At 43.8% G+C, this 19,792-nt stretch overlaps 1 protein-coding gene across 1 annotated transcript; it reads right to left on the reverse strand.

The window, feature by feature from the left end:
• Window positions 1-5,356: 5,356 nt before the first annotated feature.
• kpna6 (karyopherin alpha 6 (importin alpha 7)) lies at window positions 5,357-18,154 on the reverse strand. Its single transcript, XM_076301865.1, has 14 exons — window positions 18,065-18,154; window positions 14,949-15,082; window positions 14,118-14,213; window positions 13,440-13,539; window positions 12,985-13,079; window positions 12,396-12,527; window positions 11,999-12,087; window positions 11,296-11,395; window positions 10,474-10,637; window positions 10,012-10,090; window positions 8,617-8,742; window positions 7,449-7,576; window positions 5,860-6,038; window positions 5,357-5,611 (listed from the first exon to the last, which is right to left on the reverse strand). The coding sequence occupies exons 1-14, from the start codon at window positions 18,066-18,068 to the stop codon at window positions 5,376-5,378; spliced, it is 1,662 nt and encodes a 553-aa protein (XP_076157980.1). The 5' UTR covers window positions 18,069-18,154; the 3' UTR covers window positions 5,357-5,375.
• Window positions 18,155-19,792: the final 1,638 nt, after the last annotated feature.

Consider the following 19,792-nt stretch of genomic DNA (forward strand, 5'->3'; position numbering starts at 1 on the left):
ACCTTTAAGCCCTCTCAAAAACAATAATTAGATGGATCCTTTCCATAATAGATAGAATAGAATAGATGCTTGACCCCAGCCTAAATTCCACACTATAAAACTTCCTATAACCGTGACCCACGAACCACCATTCTGACTAAGAAAGCAACTTCAGGACCACCATTGGATACATATAAATGAATAGTGATTACCATAGAAACTAAATAATAAATTCATGGTCAGGGACTACCGGTAAATGCCCTCACAGAACACCTGTTGTTGGCCGCAGTCCACTGGCTGAAAGCCCCTACTTTTAGCTGGGTGTAGGCCTATAAAGGTCAGGAATATGCAAGACTGATGCTATGCCTGTTTTAGTGATGTGAAAGATGTAGGCCTGGCTGAAGAGGATACAAACAATGCAATCGTCTTACCCTTCTTACATGGCCCGAACCTCTCTATGACCCTGGGGTTGTCAGTTTATGCAAGACTGACAGTGGCATTTTTTACAAGCAGTGACAAACATTCTCAATCATTGATAAATCCACTGTTAAGACAAGATATTTGAGCATAAAATCTTCAATCTACACACTCATTCTATTAGTGTGCATGTTACCATTTCCTATATCTGGTTCAGGGAAGCTTTTCTTTTGTCAAACAATTTTACTGATAGCCTATACATCAAGGAATCAAACCATACTCTGTTCAAATAAACACTACAAGACTGATTGCAACAGCATTTTTGTTTTTATTTAATTTTGTACAGTATTCGTTTCCTGGACAAAACCTTTTTAAAACTGCTTTAAACATTTGTTCAATATTGTTAAATATACATCGTTTTTTTTTTCCATGTTTGTGTGACATGTTCAGTATATGTGTTATCAGTTTCGTCACTCATTCATACGGTCGGTTAAGTCAAGTCAGTCGCAGTGTAAGATGGGTAACAGCCAAAGAAAATTATCGTCTGCCCACCCTCCCCTCCACACCCAAATTAAATATAAATACATTTCAAGAGAGGAGAAAAAATACAGGACTAAAGTACATCATCCACCAAGGGAAGAGGGGAAAGTCAGAGTAGGGTGTATGAAAACATTTCACAAAAATAACAACTGTTGTAAACACTGGATTGAGATTTGGAAGAGATTTACACATTTACAAGATCCAGGACGGAAGACCAGAAAGACCCAATTTGTCTTTACTATACCAATGTGTGGCTAATTTTTTTTAAATCTTTTTTTTTTTTTTTTTTTGCACTTCTCAGAAGTCATTGTTGATGCAGGAGCAGGTAAACCATTTTCTCTGCAGTGGCATCAATGTTATACACCAAGTCCCACTTGATTTATTTCAAATATTTCAGTTTTGATAGTTTAAAAGCTCCGATCTTTTTTGCGAAAATGTCATGGTGGCATCTGCCACTGTGAGTAAAACCTGCAGAAGCCTATAGCGGAGGTCTTTATCCCTGGGTAATGTTGGGTTTGGGACATGGTTATTGCAGCTTGCGGTTGCTTCTTTGACAGTTCGTAGGACTCATTTCTAAAAGCTGATTCCACAGAAATAGCTTCAACAGATCCAGGTCGTCGATAAGGAGGGCTTTATTGTCGCTTGTGCTAAGTTTTAAAAAAATGGATGGAGGTCAGTCTACAAAATATAGATAGAGTCTTCACAGTCCCCTCGTAAGCCCCTGAAGGAGCCAACACACAGGACCATCACTACAAACAGCGTCTCCTTGAAGGCAATGAAAAGTATAACCTTGCCATTTCCTTTACTGCTGGCTAGTAATAACTTATTGGCCCATCTGTGCAAATATGAAAGTTTCTTCAAAGGTGACCTCAACTGCGAGAGAGGATTGACAATACCACGATTCCTCCTAATGCCCCTAGTGGTTTGATTTATATAGTTGTAATTAGAGCAGATGAATGGCGATTCTGAAAACCTCCTCTATTGTGACTAGATTCTCTGCACAATTAACACAAAAATAGACAGGAAAAAACACAGCATTTCCTTTGCATCTGCATCTGACTAAAGAGTAAACAATAAGAGTACAACAGAAAACATAGTCCTTTTCAAGTTGTTCCATTATTCTTTTACTCTTTACCAATTTATCAATTTGGTGCACAAACTAAAGGCTGCCCCTTCTTTAAAGAAACGGCTGCAGATACTGAAACTTTATAATGATTTGTAAGAAATAGAGCAGCAAGGTTTTTGCACAAAAAGCTGTGCACATTCAAGTAAAAAAATAAAAATAAACCAAAGACAATAGATACATTTCAACCTGCAGTCTTAGTTGGTCGGATTGGCACTTTAGTGAATAGGAGTGCATTTTTAATTAGTTAAATTCTTTGAGTATTTTTTTTTTCCTTTCATAAATTCTTCTTTATTGATCCACTTGATTTTTTTAAAGTTAACCCAGGTCTTTGAGACCCAGGGACATATGAAATGAGGGACCAACGTTGTACTGATATTAGCCAAACTCCCCATCTGAAGCGATGTGAAGCGGGAGGTGGTCTATTCTTGTCTATCTCTGATGTACAATGTAACCAGGGTTGGTGGAGACCCATTTTCCTATGAAAGCCAAAACCTGATCAATCGGAACCAAAAGAAAAAAAAAAGACTTGTCTTTGTCTATTATAACCAATCATGTTCTAAAAACCCATTCACTCAGCAGTAAATTGCTAAGAGTCAAGTGTAAAGAGCAAGACAGACTCTCTGACCACTCCAAAACAAGATGCATGAAGCTTAGCTGCAAGCTGTAATTTGTGCGCAAGATATGACGTTTCAGGATATTTCGTTGAAAGCTTCAGCTTCTAGAGTTCGAAAGTAGACTTCTCTTTAGAATAAATGTAGTACAACAGTGTCTTGCGGACTAGTCTAATCTACAAAGTCAACAATGAAGCAGCTCGCCAGCTTGGCTTTCACCAGGAAAATCTCATCTCCACGGACCCGACGCTACCAGCTTCGGATGTGAACGCAAGGGTACAGCCAACTTTTCCATTCACAGCTCCTGTCAAAGTCAACGTCACACAACAACTGGACAGCCACTGGCTTTGCCCATCCCATCAAAAGCCCCCCTCCCCATCCCTAATCCTCACACCAGTCCGTGTGGCATAGAGGTAGAGGAAAAAAATGCTTCCATACTAAGTTAATATGAATTACAACAACGCAAGTCACAGTTTTCTCACATCTTTTTGTTTTCAAGAGGTAAACACAGAGGATGCGCTTTTGTTTAGCTTTTAAGGTTTAAACAGAACTACAAAGATTACAAAAGTCAAAAATGTCGTTGTAAGCAGACTTTCATTTCCTTTTTCGTCCAATCCACGCCTTTCACACTAAGCCTACACTTTAAGACCATCCTCTTAAGTGAAAACACCACCAAAAGCATTGCCGTGAGCGACAACTTTTTTTCCTGCTGGACACTACAGTGAAGTGCATAAACACAAAAAGTGCAAATGTGAGATTGAAAAAAAAAAAAATAGAGAGAGAGAGAGGAAACTAGTTGCATGTGGGGAATAGAAATAAACAAAGAGAAAAAAGGCAACACATATTGACTTAAAAGGTTAGATTATGGAAGCCATTTTCCCCTCCACTGTGTTTTTTCTTCATCTGTGTGTGGTGCATGCTGTGTATGCTGGTCTTGTCTGCATGTGTGCATGAGGTGTGTGCAAGTTTTTTTAATTTTTAAATATTTAATTTTTTTTTTTGCTTTTGTTAGGTTTGTCATGATAAAACGCATGTTCCTTGCCAAATCTCAGTTGTCAGTAGAGCTAAAGAATACAAGTACATAGATTAGGCCTACACAAAATGAAATATAATAATAGATCATTATCATTATATGGTATTAAACAAGAACTGCATTAGTTAGGATCAGCAATTGAACTATCGAAACAAATTTGGAGGTGTGGGACTAATCATTAATCTCAAGACAGCCTAGGACAGGACTTGAGGAGAATACTTGACTTCCATACTAGTCCAAGAGTTTGGCAAGGGACATTCCATGACGGTTGGTAGATTAATACAACACCATGCAAAACCCTAACATGCACAAACTGAGGGCGATCGGAGCCAAGAACTCTTACAATACTAGACCTCCGCTGGATATATATATACACTAGGCTTTGAATGAACACAAAATGGAAACACTGGAGGTGAACCAAAAACCAAAAACGCATCTACGTGAAAGGCAATAATAACTAACCCAGATTCCTACCCCGCCCTACCACTCTTGCCTAAAATAAGCAACCAAAATAATCTGGAACAAAAGTCACTATGGTAAAATAAAGCCCTAGCCCTCAGAATTGCATTGTTATTTTTTTTTCTGTTATTATTCTTGCATTATATAATTAATTCACTTCATATGTCAAATGCGTCATTATTTAGAACACTGCACACCACGAACAACATAGCGCTAGTTTCAACATTCCTGATTAGCTAGTAACCTAGATGTCATCTCACTTAAACCTTCCTATGTTTCACCACGATGTCCCTCGTTTCGTTGACGCCTATTTCACAAAGCCTCCCCTTGCCAACGTCTTTACCGCCTATTTGCATCGTTTCAAGACCCACCTCACGCTCAGCAAAAAGGGAGAGCGAGAGAGCGAGAGAGAGAGAGAGAGAGAGAGAGAGAGAGAGAGAGAGAGAGAATAATTGTGTCAACTGAACATTTCCAAGTTTTCTTGCCCACAGTGTGTGTACATCAGAGACCTTGAGTCGCAACTAAATGTTCACACTTTTCCCTAAATAACCCCCCCCCCCCCCCCCCCCCGAAGAAAAAGAAATCTGGGATAAGTCTTTTTTGAATTGTACCCTGCAGCTCGGTGGAAACCAGAGATTCCACATCCATAGCAGCATGGATCCGGTTAACTGAAATTACAAAAGGGAAAGGGGCTAAAGCTTGTTGAAAGAAGAGAAAATAATCTTATATATTCAAAGGGGGAAAAAAAAGTTGTGGGGACAGGGCAGTGTGTTAAGCAACATTCGCCATCTTCTTTTAGAAAATAATTGAGAACTCTTTCAGGTAACAGCCTCAGTTTTAAACTTTGACCAAATGGGGGGGATGTGCTTTGAAAGCGAACTGCACGGGCCCACGAAAAAAAATACATAAATTAAATTAAAAATTGATCTAAAAGACCTTAAATAAAACTTGAAAGAATTTCTGGTTTCAGCAGTGATATTCTTCCTCTGAACAAGTCTCTGACCTAGCCATAAGGGGGGGAGGGGGTACAGGGCGGGGTGGGGTAGGGGGGACAAAGGGTTTATACCCCCTTTTGCTTCTGTGTGCATCTGATAGTAATGGGGCGCTGCTAGGTTCTCTTTCGGTTCTGCCCTCGGCCCAACCGCACGGTTCTATGTTCCGCACAGCTCTGATTGATCAGGGAATACACAGGGGAAACAGGGCTGGATATCTAAGGGGGATCAGAGTGAAGAAGGAGGGGGGGGGGGGGGGGGGGGGGTTCTCGCTGGAAGCCTTCCATGGGGGCCTCCTGCTGGGCAAAGAGGAACTGCTGTTGGTTCTCATCAGCCTGCGGGGCAAGGTTGGCGTCCTCCTCCTCCACACCAAAGTAGTGTTCGATCAGGTCGAAGGCCTTCTGGTAGATCTCCTGGTTCTCGTGGCTCTGCAGGAACTCGATCTTGTCCAGTCCTGAAGAAACAAGGGCATTCAGTGGACGCTTAGAGGATGTGAGGGCAATACAATATTGAGCACAGCAACCAGCTGAAATCAACAGAACATCTACAAATCTGAACAAGGGATTACTTGTTTCAAATGTCTTCATGACACACACACACACAATCCAAAGTGCATGCAGAGTTTAATATCCTTAAGCCTGCTGAGTCAAAACCACGTGTTTGTGTAAGCATGTGTAAGCGTGTGTGTGTGTGTGTACGTACCATAGGCCTCCTCGATGAGGCCGCAGTAGGGGTTGATGCCAGTGCCGCTTTGCTTGGCTTCCTGCTCCCCCAGCCGCAAGATATTCTCCAAGCCATTCAGGGCCACCTGCACGATCTTGGAGTCCATCACTGTCAGTAGGTCACAGAGGGGCTTAATGCAACCCAGGTTCACCAGGTATCTGAGGAGCAGAAGAGGAGAGTGGGTTAGAGTGTGGATGTGTTTGGTTATGACCGTGAGAAATATGAATAGTCAACCATAAAGGAAGATGACAAAGAGAGAGAGAGAGAGAGAGAGAGAGAGAGAGAGAGAGAGAGAGAGAGAGAGAGAGAGAGAGAGAGAGAGAGAGAGAGAGAGAGAGAGAGAGAGAGAGAGAGAGAGAGAGAAAATATAGAGGGAAGGACATGTGCTATTGTACTCAGTTATGACATTTACAGAACATACTCTTTCCAAGCTCATATCTGTGGTTAGAAGATGATCCAATGCCTTCATTGTGTATTCAAAAGACCCTCTTAACATTCAGACCGCAATACAATTTAATAAGCACTATGATTCAGCCATAAACCATATTTCCAACGCATGATAAACGGCATATTAAATGACAACTTTTATGGCATAAATGTGCATTTAATAAAAAATGACTTTCCTAAGGCCTCCCTCAGTACATAGGGTAACATAACCTGGTTTTAAAAGTGTGACAGTCATTCTCTGCGGTTTCGCATAATGGAGTGTGCGAGGGCCAAGCTGCAGCACCGCCAGTGTACCGAGTGGAATTCCGCAGCGAGCAAAAACATTTCCGCAGAGGCTAGGTCACGGCGGCGTAACTCGATCCGGGGAAAACGTTTCACTGTCAGCAGGCCTCTCGAACTGTTCCGGCTCCAAGATTAGCCTCTTACCCAGCCCACCCTGGTCCCATACCCCTGTGAGCATGTGGATCACTGGGGCAAGGCTCCTCAAACATACCAGCCCAACTAAGAACAGATGAGATGACTTTGGCAACATTAAAGCTGCTGTAAGCGATTATGTTTTGGGAGTAGTTTGGCTGATCTGTCTTTTTACGATCTGACGCAAAGAGATACTCAGGGGAGAAATCTCAAGGACTCTCTTGGACTGTGTGACTTGAATTTCCAATGTGATCTTGGTGCATTAACAAACTATTAATAACAACCAATTTATGGGCACATAATTAACTAACAATTTATGGGTATCTTTGGCTACCACCTGTTTTACTTGTGCATAGTACATCAACTTCAGCATCTTAAAAAAAAAAATACTTACGAATTGAATGGAAAATTAAGTACCTGTACCGGTGAACTACTTTGTTGTGCCAAGACTACTGCTATATTCTAGCGAAGTGTCAAATTATGAGTACACTTCTGTTTAAAAGTTGTAACACATCATCTAGGAAAATGGAGCTCTGACTGAGAATGACACATGTAAGTGAAGTGTGACTTGGCGGCAATATTCATCCACTAGTATAGTATGATGCTCTACTTCCTCATCAATCACTTGGCCACGAAAACACTAGTTCTATTCCACATTCTCTGGTTCCACCCACTACTCAGGGTTCCTGACTGTGTTCCAAACTGACCTGATCTGGTCAGCGGTTCCCCCTGAGGTGGCGTTGGTGATGGCCCAGGCCGCCTCCTTCCGGGTGCGGAACTCTGCCTTCTGCAGGATGTCGATGAGCACGGGGAAAATGTTTGCATCTATTACGGTCTAGAGACACAAGAGGAAAGAGCAGAAAACAAAAACAGAATGAGTGGCTACTTACACATCAACATGGTTTGCAGGCTGCACCCACATACTTCCATGCCTTAGACCATGCCTAGGTTGGTTAAGGGTATTTGGATGTTTGTTGTGGTAATATGGTGGCAGCATGGGGCGTAAGCTAACTGGCTAATTTGTTTTGTGTTTGTGGTGGGGCCTAAGCTAACTGGCTAAGCTAACTGGCTAATTTGTTTTGTGTTTGTGATGGGCTGTGCCTAGGTTGATGGTTGGTTGGCCAGGGTTTTTATGGTTTTATGGTTCAGTCCACATCAACGGGACGGACCAACCTAGCCAACCTTGACCATGCCTGGGCTGGTTAAGAGTATTTTGGGTATTGGATATTTCAATGTGGTAATATGGTGGCAGCATGGAGGGGAGTGTCTCCAGGACGCTGGTTTCACTGTTAAGCCTTCATGAGGTGTCGTGGGCCTAACTTAACGAAACATCGGTGAAAGAGGGTGCCCACTTGATAACCCCAATGACATGCCGCATACTATATACTGCTGTTGGGTGGGCCATTTGTATTGTGCTTGTGACCATTTGTTGGCGGATTTGTGCTTTTTAAAGTTAAACTTGAGCAGGGGCTTCTGAATGTGTTTTTACCTTGGATTTTGGCACAAGGGATTTTAACATCTAATCCTGTGTATTAATGTAATTTCCTCTGTCTTTAAGCAACATGTAATCCACACGTGTGCAGTAGAAATACTTCACTACACAGGCCTTGTCTGTGCAGTCATGCACAACTCATCTTAACTTTACTGAACCTCATTTGATATTAATCAAAACGTATTCAGCAGATCGGTTTCACCCAAGGCACGTTCTTATATATTTGCACCGCTCTTATGCTTCTGGGGAGAAAAAACGTATCGCCCTGGCACAGTAAGCTTCTCGTTTTACTTACTGCCCTACAGAAAAAAACATGGGGAGCGAGGGGCAGAGGAGAGCCAGTGAAAGAGGAGGGGGGTGCCTGCTCGATGGAAAGAGCTTACCTGGATCTGAACCCTGTTCCCTGCTGTGATGTTGGAGATCGTCCAGCAGGCCTCCTTCCTGATGGACTCCTTGGCGCTGCTCAGGAGGTGGAGGAGGCAGGGCAGGGCCGAGCAGTTCAGCACCACCTGCAAGGGACCAGAGCCACGTTACAGCCCACCCAACCACTGCACGCTTACAAGCACATACTATACGTTAGACAACACTCTCATCATGCGTACATGAATCAACTGATACCATATATAACTTTTTAAAGAGACTCCAAGCACAAGGTTCAGTGACAAACCAGGGTAAGTTAACTCTGAGTAGGTGTTAAAACTCCTAATTTAAAGGCTCATTCTCCATAAAATACTAAGTTATCTACCACTTAACTGAGAAAACAAAAACTGGGTCACAAAAACCCAATACCTGGCCGGAAAAAGCCCCAGGCTAAGAAGAAACCACTCTTGATACACCGCAACCCATATGAGAAAATATTTCCCAAAAGTGCATAATAAAATGTGAAATCACACAAAATTAGAGTTAAGAGTGCCAACAGCTGCAGGTGATGGACAAGTCTTCTACTTCCACTGCGGATTCTCACCCAGGGTAGGAATTTCACGGCGGCCACGACGGCCATGGCCGTCGTAGCCCCTTGCGTTGGCCGTGACGCCCCTTTGAAAATCAGAGGTTTACAGGCCACGGTGGCCTTGGTGCCCCCTTCTTTCAATATTCTGCTTTGCGTCCTACTAATAGCGATATATATTTAGCCTATGGCCTGTCAAAACAATCTTAGCATTCACAGCGCAAATTACGCAGTGGAGAAAGTTAGCGCAAGAAAGAAAGTGCGTCCAAATTCACCCATTCTTCTCAGTTGAACTAAGTAGCCTACTCATCACACAGACATCACAAGTAAAGAGCTTTTTCTCAGCTTTTAAACGATGTCAGCCGCTAATTGCTGTGGTGAACGGTTCGCGAGAAAAGTAAATAATATCATTCAATTTAATCATAAATTCTAGCCTTAATGATCACAAAATGCTAAGCATGCATCTAGGCTATTTGACTTTCTTAAAGCTGAGCTGTGCTTAAATTGTTCAATACATGATTTCATAACAGGCCAAATATCAAATAAATGTTAAATATAGCCTAGATATCTGCAAATATTAGATGATCAGATGATTTACAGTTATATGTAATGAGTCATGTTTCATGTTTTTGTAATGTTTCATACAGTGATGCAGGTCTACTGCAGTGAATAGGCTAAATACAACTTTGATCATTTTTATAGCCTACTACTGTATAGTTAACGTTGGCCTTAGTGCCCTGACATGTGGCCTTTGTGCCCTCCACCAAATATGCCCAACTGAAGGCCAAGTGGCCTTGCCCCCAGAATGTTGAAATTCCAAGCCTGGTCTCACCTGAGTCTGAATGTCATCGCCGGTGACGATGTTCCCCACAGCTCGCAATGCAGGTGAGGCCACTTTGTAGTCTGTGTGCCTGCAACAGCAAAGACAGAACGAATATGAGCTAGAACAGTGACCCCCTCTAGCCTCTGACCCAACACACCATCCATCACGTATATGCACAGTATGCAACCTATGCAGGAGTCTCAGATTTATCACCTGTGATGACATGATAGCCTACCCCAAGGGTGAGGCCCACTCAAGCCCACACGCAAATACTGCTACTTTGCCCATAAATCTACTACAGTGGCAAATAAGGATAAAGCTATTTTCAGCTATTTTTGCGCCGTGTCCTCTCGTGCCACCCAATGCCCTCCTTAATGTTTCTGTGCCACGTTTACACAGACACACACAGACACACACACACACACACACACACACACAAACACACCACCTACTACTACTACTACTACTCACATGAGTAGCTCCACCAGTCTCCGGCAGACACCCGAGTCGATGACGGCCTGGATCTTCTCGTTGGGCCCGTCCGAAAGATAGGACAGAGCCCAGCAGGCATCGGCCAGCAGGTCGATGTCGCTGCTGAAGAGCAGGCGTGACAGCACGGGCAGACACGGGGACACCTGCAGGGGGCGACACAGTGCAGCATGAGAGGGGGGACATAAGAGCGGTCACTTCTAAGGTATAGAATACGTCTCCTCTAGAATTTACTCTTAAAATACCTCCGGACACGCAAACCATCCTCATACACACCCTAACAGAACATACGTATCTGCACATGCCTAGATGGAGTGATGGACGAGCAATCATAAAAGGTGCATAAGGTACACGGGGCAGCCGTGGCCTACTGGTTAGCGCTTAGGACTTGTAACCGGAGGGTTGCCAGTTCGAACCCCGACCCGTAGGAACGGCTGAAGTGCCCTTGAGCAAGGGCACCTAACACCTCACTGCTCCCCGAGCGCTGCTGTTGTAGCAGGCAGCTCACTGTGCAGGGATTAGTGTGTGCTTCACCTCACTGTGTGTTCACTGTGTGCTGAGTGTGTTTCACTAATTCACGGATTGGAATAAATGCAGAGACCAAATTTCCCGGACGGGATCAAAAGAGTATATATACTTATAAAAATGTATTCCACAAGAGAGTTTGGTAGAATTGTGGAGTAATTGTTGGCTTAAATAGTGGAGGACGGAGCCAATATAGAGTTAAACAATCCATAAAGAAAATCCTAGAAAATCTTAGATCCCTAAGTGTAACCATTGACAGGTAAAGGTTGATCCAGGCACCTTTTCAAAGTCAGGCGGCGGGCTTTTGCCTCTGCAGAGGTTAGACAAGGCCCATACAGCATTCCTGGTCATGGTCAGCCTGGTTGATTTGGTCAGCAGTCTGAGGAAAAACACACACAGAGCCACGCTTAAGGTTCTATCACCACTTTCTGCAAAACGATGTCTCTCACTCACTCTCTCACTCACACACACACACACACACACACACACACACACACACACACACACACACACACACACACACACACACACACACACACACACACACACACACACACACACACACACACACACACACACACACACACACACACACACACACACACACACACACACACACACACACACACACACACACACACACACACACACACACACACACACACACACACACACACACACACACACACACACACACACACACACACACACACACACACACACACACACACACACACACACACACACACACACACACACACACACACACACACACACACACACACACACACACACACACACACACACACACAATCCAAGTAACTGAGATCTGACAACCTGTCTCAATCTGACAGCTACACAGCTGGTGTTACACAGATCTGACTCAGTCGGAGATTAATTCTTTTGTGTGTGTGACTGAACACCTCTGACAGGGCCTGACTGAACGTGAGGTGGGAGTGTGATGACACGAGTAGGTGCTCACGTTAGTAACGGCGGGAGGATGTTGCAGTTCAGCACGTAGTCTCTGCACATGGCGCTGTCGCCCGCAATGTTGCCTAAGGCCCATACCGCCTGTGGGAGGGAGAGAGGGAGAGGGAGAGAGGGAGAGAGAGAGGGAGAGAGGGGGAGAGAGAGCTTCTTTAGAGAAGATCACCACAAATATGCAGATAATTACATCATGATACCAGACTGCAGAAAGGCTTTGAAAATTCAGTGGATAAACCAGATCACAGGGGCCAACGCATCGTGTTACAGGGGGGAAAGGGTGGCGGAGGAAGCCGTTTGAAGTCTGTGGATGGGCAGTAACTGATAGGGTGGCCCCTGTGGATCAAAGCCAATAGTGGCGCTGCGCTTGGCGGAGCTAATCTGACAGGCGATACCTGTTCCTGGACGTCTTCAAAGTCGGAGTTGAGGAGCTCGATGAAGACGGGCACAGCCCCGGCCTCGATGACCACCTTGGTCTGGTGGGACGTGCCGGATGCGATGTTGGTGAGAGCCCAGGCCGCCTCAAACTACGAGGACAAATGAATTAAAAGCAATGCTCCACGTCAAAATACCTCCTTGCCATCACATGGCATACATATACAACAACATCAATACAAGCAATGAGATACTGAATCCAGAAATTTTTCTTTCTTTCCTTTTTCACCCCCAAACAACTGAGCATACACAGCAAGATGTGAAACAAGTCAATGGGCATGGGCGTCACTTTGCTCCAAGTGCTGCATACCAGAGATGCCTATTTGGCTGCACAGAGCTAGTTTGCAGTTTCTTTTTAAACCACAGATACAAAATTGACAATGTTAAAGTCAAGGGGACATGTTTTCCCATGTGTCTAGCATAAATAACACCCATGGCATTGAGAAGGACTTTATTTACAACACTGACAGCATTTGTAGGTGAGGGGGGTGGGGTGGGGTGGGGGGGGGGGGTTGGATGAGTTCGGGGGGGTGTGGGAGGCAAGCTCACCTGTAATGTGCAATTGGTGCTTTTATGGAGGAACTCCACAAACCTATTCACTACCCCAGGTGTGCTGATGACCTCATCTATGGGTGGATTGGGCTCTGTGGGCAACATGCACAATGCAGGGCGTGAAGTCTCATCACACACACACATTCTCTCTTAATCTCACACACACACACACACACACACTTTAACTCTCAATCACACACATACCTCCATACAACATACACAACTCATGCCAAGGCTGCATATCAGGTGAAATTCTGTGTGAAGGCATAAGATTCTATTCTGTGTGTCTTGAGGCCTACTGAAAGACCATCATTACAGAAATTGCACATTTGCCAAGATATTTATTTGGCTATAATTTAGCTAAGAAGTAACACTTTTTTAAAAACTCTAAAAGCAAGACACACAGAATCCCAGTGATGAGTGTGCAAGAAATGAGAGGGGCTGTGGCTGACCTTTGGATAGTAGTTTCCTAAACTTCTGTGTTGTGGCTAGCTGGAGTTCTGGGTCGTCGGAGAAAAGCATCTCCACCATGTCTCTTGTGATGACTCCATCCTGGACAGCGAGAGAGAAAGACAGGATGAAAACATCTGATTCCAATAAACCCCATCAGGAAACGCCTCAGGCTGAACTTATGCAAGCCTCAGCATTTAGCTGCATTGGGTTGACAGCATGTGTGAATCTGATCAACATGCTGTGGACAATTTCACAGACTCCTCAATGTGTTCATCTTTACATCCTAGCCATCAATCATTTAGATTTCCAGAAGAGGAGGATAAAAAGAAAGTCTCTGGAACAGCCCTGAGCTCACAGAACTGAATTTTTTGTTAGCTTCCATTGTATAGACAATCATTCACAGACACAGTCATTGTGCCCTGAAGATTACTTGTTTTGTGTGCATGGCACTTCTCTGAATAGAGGGTGTGGGCCCCGCCAGTCGAATCATCCCTTTTGGATGCTTTCAAAATGACTCAGCCTTCCAATCAACCAATTACATTTGTTTGTGTGAATGGCAGACTGAAATGAGGGTGTGGACCCTCCCCGACAGTATCCACGTCTTGCAGTAGTTAGCAAGAAGCGCTGCATTACTATCGCTAAGAGGAGCTTTGGACATTCCTAAGGCTTCCACTCACCGGGGTGGAGGCAGATGTAAAGAACGGGTCCATGAGGGGAGATTCAAATGTGGCTGCCTCCTCGTTCAGCAACTCCACGTTTCTCCTTTTGAAAAGCTGCAGCACAAGAAAGGGAGAAAGAAAGGAGAAAGAAAGAAAGAAAGAAAGAGAGAGAGAAAGAAAGAGAGAGAGAGAGAGGAATGTATGAAACTACTCCTACAAAACCACATGGCACAGCAAACGTGAACAAACAACAACAAGCCAAGCGGACTTTCCCCTAAAGATGCCAACTGCAGCAGCAACATTTCCGGAAAGGTACTGGCTTGATGAAATTCATTCTGGACTCTATCCGACCACATAAAGACCTTGGGATACTTCGGTTTGGCTTTAGGGACCCTCTACTCACTACCACGTAAGTGTAATGTTGTTTGGAACTGTAGAAGAGGTATAAAAATAGTGTCTTGTAGCAGCGAAATGACATGCCCTGGTCACTTCCAGGCTAACGAGTTTTGATTTAAAACGGTAAAATCGAACTCTCTCAAAACACATCCGAATGACATGATTTTGATGTCAACTCAACGTATTTACTCCCAATCATCCGTAAATTGATCTAAAGTGCATTTTACTCCGGATAATTCCTTTAAGGTAATAAAGTAGAGGAGGAGGGGTGGGGAGAGTATCATGGCACATAAAGGAGTAGGACAAGAAAGAGGGTAGGAAAGGATGCAAGGGAGAAGGGGGTAGGAAAGGATGCAAAGGAGAAGGGGTAGGTAAGGATGCAAGGGAGAAGGGGTAGAAAAAGCAGTGGAGTAGATAAGTGTGGGATGTGGAGCAGACAGCAGAGTGTCCAACCTGCAGCTCCCGCTTCTGTTTCCTGAGCTGGATGCCCTCCTCCTCCCGCCGACGCCGCATCTCCTCCAGGTTCAAGGCTTTGTTCTTGTAGCGGTTCATCCTGTAGTTATCCTTCGCAGGACTCGCTGCCGTCTCTGTGGGACAGAAGAGCAGGGATGAAAAAGGGGTAAACGAATGAGAACTACGCCCTTTGTGGAAAATTAAGTTCTAAACAACAGCGGGTCAGTGGATGAAAACAACACCACCACCGTAACAGCTTCTTAAAGTGATAATCTATTCCATATTACATCCAAATTGTTTCTGCATAGCCCATAAGGTCATTCTGTCTGTCTCAGGAGGAAGACACTAATAGGGAGCAATATTCAACATTTATAGCTGTCATAACCTTTGCACATAACAGACCTCCTAAGCCTGAAGAACTGCCAGGTTTGTGGATGGCAAATAATTCTGATTCATGGACATATTGGTGTGAAGAGGGAACCCCTGACAACAGGCCAAAACTTCCCTAGTCATTGTAAAAAATGTCTCCACAGCACTTTAAAGGTCCTTATACAAACACAGAGAGCCCGGTGCCCAAAACCACAACAACAACCAGGGACGTTTAGGCCTAAATAAGACCAGGGTTGTCCAATGACAAAAACAAAGAGTTGCCATTCTGGGTCGAATGCCCATTTCAATCTGTCTCTACTCCATTCCAGCCTGTCTCTTTCATAGCGTATGACTATGCATGGCCCAGCCATTCAGTGGGTGGCTGGTTGGCAGGCACCAGTCCGATTTATCCAGGGCAGCTAATCGCCGAGCTTGCACTAACTGGTGCCCAGTCTGCCTGGCCTCAGCGTTTGTGCCGTGTGCCATGTGCTCGCCTCACCCGCTTCCACTGCTACCCTGACTCCCTCCAAGCCATGGCCTGCTGGAGATACACACAAACATGGGGAAACAGACTTGTACTCTGTATTCAAGGAACACACACGTGACAAACAGGACTACCCTTGCACACCCACACACAGTCACACGCGCCTGACCGTCACACTGAAATCAGTCACATTCCTGAAGTTCCAGATAACATCTGACAAGGAGGCCGGGCTTCTGACAAGGATCCTAAGAAATGCTGCCTTGGGTGTCAGAGGGCACACAACATGCACATGGAAAATGAGATGAATAGTTGTGTATGTGGTTAGGCTATATCCCAAATGGTCAATCATCAACCCATGCTCCAGGAAACAAAACAAACACCAGGGGCTAAGACGGGGAAATACCCTGGAGGAGGAAGTAACTTTGAAGTGGACCTGCTCTGCTTAAATCAGCCTGTGTGACAACCAGCATACACAAAGTGAGGCAAAAGGGTGGCAGGCAGAACATAAACATGGCCCCTTTCCTCTCTACTCTCCAGCAGAGGCTTCATACAAAAGTGTTAGGGGAGCATGTGTTTCAGTCTAAAAAATCAATCATTCTTTTAAGGTTCTTTTACCATTTTAGGCTTTCTCTCATAAACGAGACAGTTGCTGATTGTGAACTGGGGAAAACTGAGAGGGGCACTTCAAGGGGAGAAAAAGACCAACCCTGAATCACGTCCATCCCTGCAGTGACTTTATAAAAGGAGTAATCCCAGAGCAATCTCCCTCCTGATCTGAGAGTGTGTCACAGCAGCTAAGCTATACTTTCCACCCATCACATGGCTCTCTCAAATAGCCTGGTGGGCTGCTCAGCCCCCCCATCACAAGAGCTATTTTAAATAAACTACATGGCCTCAATAAGTGGGAATGCTGAGCAGGACGGCAGGGGGGGTATGTAATGGTAATGGTAATGAACAGAGCCTCCACTGCAGTCTGCATAGACTAGAGATGCTTAAGACACTGGACTGGTTTTCACTCAGTCGGCCCTAGATGTTACTCATGGCTCTTTCCAGGCAGAGTCCGGGAGTTATTTTTTGATGCATCAGGCCATTAGTAGTCATTGATGACTTCTTGAAACAGCATACAAAGCAAAGCCAGATCAGCAGGAAAGAATGAATGGTAAGGGGCTGGGTGTCCCCGATGTCATTCAAGTTCACTGACGCCCTTTCCATTTCTCTTGTTTCATATAGCTGCGAGTCCAAGACTGTCAAACACGAGACATGTCGAGCACTACACGACACCTTTCCTGACGTTTTGATGTTGCAAACGCAGTAAGAAAACGCAAACACAAGTATCCAAGACATGGCAAGCTACGTCCCAATCTTCTAATGACAACGTTAGGCTAACTTAACATTACAGAGTTGACGTTAACAGGTCCAAGTTACCAGTCAGTTAAACACTGCCCGCTGATTCACGTTACCTACATGATCTGAAGAGATGGGGTACAAATCCATACATGTGGTATATTAAATGAAGAGACTATGAATAAGCAGGGTAAAAGAGATTTGAGGAGTCACCATAGAGAGATTACCCAATAGCAGACTGCTGACCTAGCCAGGAATGTAGACGTCAAGCTAGCTCCAGCTAGCAAGTCAGAGTTAGCTTTCTTTCGCTGCTTTAGAAAACGTTAACTAGACCTAGACCGTTATTACTAAAACCTATCGAATTGACAACAATGCCTGAATACAACAGTTACCTGCTGTACCTGCCAGATAAAAAACAGCCTCTGATATTACGAATACTATTTTTAGTTGTCGCATTCAGGTCTTTATGAACGGGGAAACATTAGTGGGTAGCTAGCTATGTAGTTGAAAGTTAGCTTACTCGTAGCAGTTTAGCAAGACACTCGACGTCGCTAGCTAGCTAAATACTGCTATCAAACTACCAGGTGTTAGGTGACTTTGTTTAATTAGCAAAGCGCTGAAGTCTGAGCATTCAAATGAAAACAAGTGTGAGTGAGTGAAACAAAATAGTTATCAACTGAAAGAATAACACGTTCCACTCGGGTAGGCGAAGCTGTTAGCTAGCAATCCTTGAATAGTCGTTGTGGTTTGCTTAGAGGCTAGAACGCTACAAGAGCTATCAGCTAAGCTAAGTTGCTAACTAACTGCATGAACATAAAGATTTTACTCCTAAAAGTCGTAAACACCCTGTCATCTCCAAATACATACAATTAAGTACATTCAGCAGATAACGAATGTATTACAAATGATCTGGACTCACCCATTCTGTCCTATGTATGCGAAAAACTCTCCCTTGCTAATAAATAAAATGTAAGTAATCCCCTCTATCTCCTTGCCTTCGAGAATTTGCTTCTCTCACACAAACAATATGTCGGAGAGCTACGGCAGCCCCAATGAGACATGCGTAATGACGTTTGCCTTTTTAAAACCTGTCATACATGTCTTCCCTTAAAATAGTTGATTAGTATATTCTATATTAATAAGACTCAGTAAAATTCAGAGATGAAATACAGTTAATGACAATAAGTGACGGCATTGAGTCAATGGAAACCCAAACATCGACGTTGATTAGGCATATCAGGTACACTCATAGGCTTAGTCTGAAAGAATGTCCATTGCTTTTAATAATGTAAGGATGGTTTTGCTCGAATAATACAACATAAGAAGTAGCTAACATGTAGTTTAGTCGAGAATGGTCAGGTGAGCTGTAGGCCTATGTGATAGTCAAACGGAGATGTCAAGGAGTAGTGAAATTCATGTGAAATAGGCTAATATAATGCTCTAATATGAACACACGGGGGCAATGTTGCACAACAATTCTTTATGCGCATGACGGTTTGAATAGGGTCTCAAAAGCTAAATGGTAACGGGCAACGTAAAGGTCAATGTCAGATCAGATCGGTAACCAATGCGGGAACTAGGCCTAGCCGTTTCTTTGCAGTTCTGTCGGCCAGTGAGTGTACAGTTATAGGTTTAAGTTTGCTGTATAGCCTAAGTAATGGAAAGTGTTTTAATTGTGAGGATGCAAGGAGTAATGACAAAAACTCTCGAGTTTCTAGGTTAATTTGTTTGGGTTGCCATTAAATCCAGGAGGAAATAGAGACAATGTAATGAGACAATCTGTACAACATGAGTGAGAGCCTGCGCATTATGTGTGTTTCTGTTTCCTCAGCTTCTTCAACACAGACAGTTTGATAATACTGCTTATTCACTGATAGGCAGTTTACTCAGGGATGGAATATGACTTAAAATAAAATAAAAAACTACACTAAAATCCTCTCACTCACTCACTATTCTCTCATCTCTCTTGCTCTCTTTTTTTCACTCAGGATCTCTCTCCCTCTTTATCTCCTCTTACCCATGTAGAGTGAGCAAGGTGGTGAGAGATACCAGATGGGGAATGAGAGGTGGTGGAATTAAAGGTAGAAACGAAGCTTCAGACACCTCCGCTATCAAAACTGGATGTGAGTTTAAAGAAAAAAAAGAAAAAAATGAAACGTCCTCTGAGCGTTTGTGGAAATTCACAGCTGCCAGACTTGGCATGCCTCATATCTAAGCATTCACTTGTGAGTGACAGCATTTAATATTCTGCCTAACTCTGAGAAAAATGCTACGAATTAGGTCTTCTGCTCAATCCAATGCAAAGTGAGATCATGAAAACATGTCCTCTAAATCCATACTGTGTTATTTGATCAGACGTACTGGTTTGGTATAGAGACACACAATTCCCCTTGTGGACAAATAATGAAACCTTTATGTCTGTGACACCAAATGGAAATAGCATGTTATTCGATAAGATGAGACAAAGAAGACATTCACATCGGAAAGCACTTAGCAATGTTAATAGATAAACTCTGTGGATCAATATGCTACAATTATTGTACACAGACGGTAATTGATGAACACATCGACTGCGACGGGCTGCCAATCAGGGCTCTCTGAACAGTCGAACAAGGTCTTGCCGATTCAATGCCTCAGAGATTATTCA

Source organism: Alosa pseudoharengus, unplaced genomic scaffold (genome assembly GCF_046254945.1).
Source record: "Alosa pseudoharengus isolate Yale_2024_CS ecotype anadromous, Long Island Sound unplaced genomic scaffold, YU_APseudo_1.1 YU_APseudo_1.1_scf_23, whole genome shotgun sequence".
Classification (NCBI taxonomy): Eukaryota; Metazoa; Chordata; class Actinopteri; order Clupeiformes; family Clupeidae; genus Alosa; species Alosa pseudoharengus.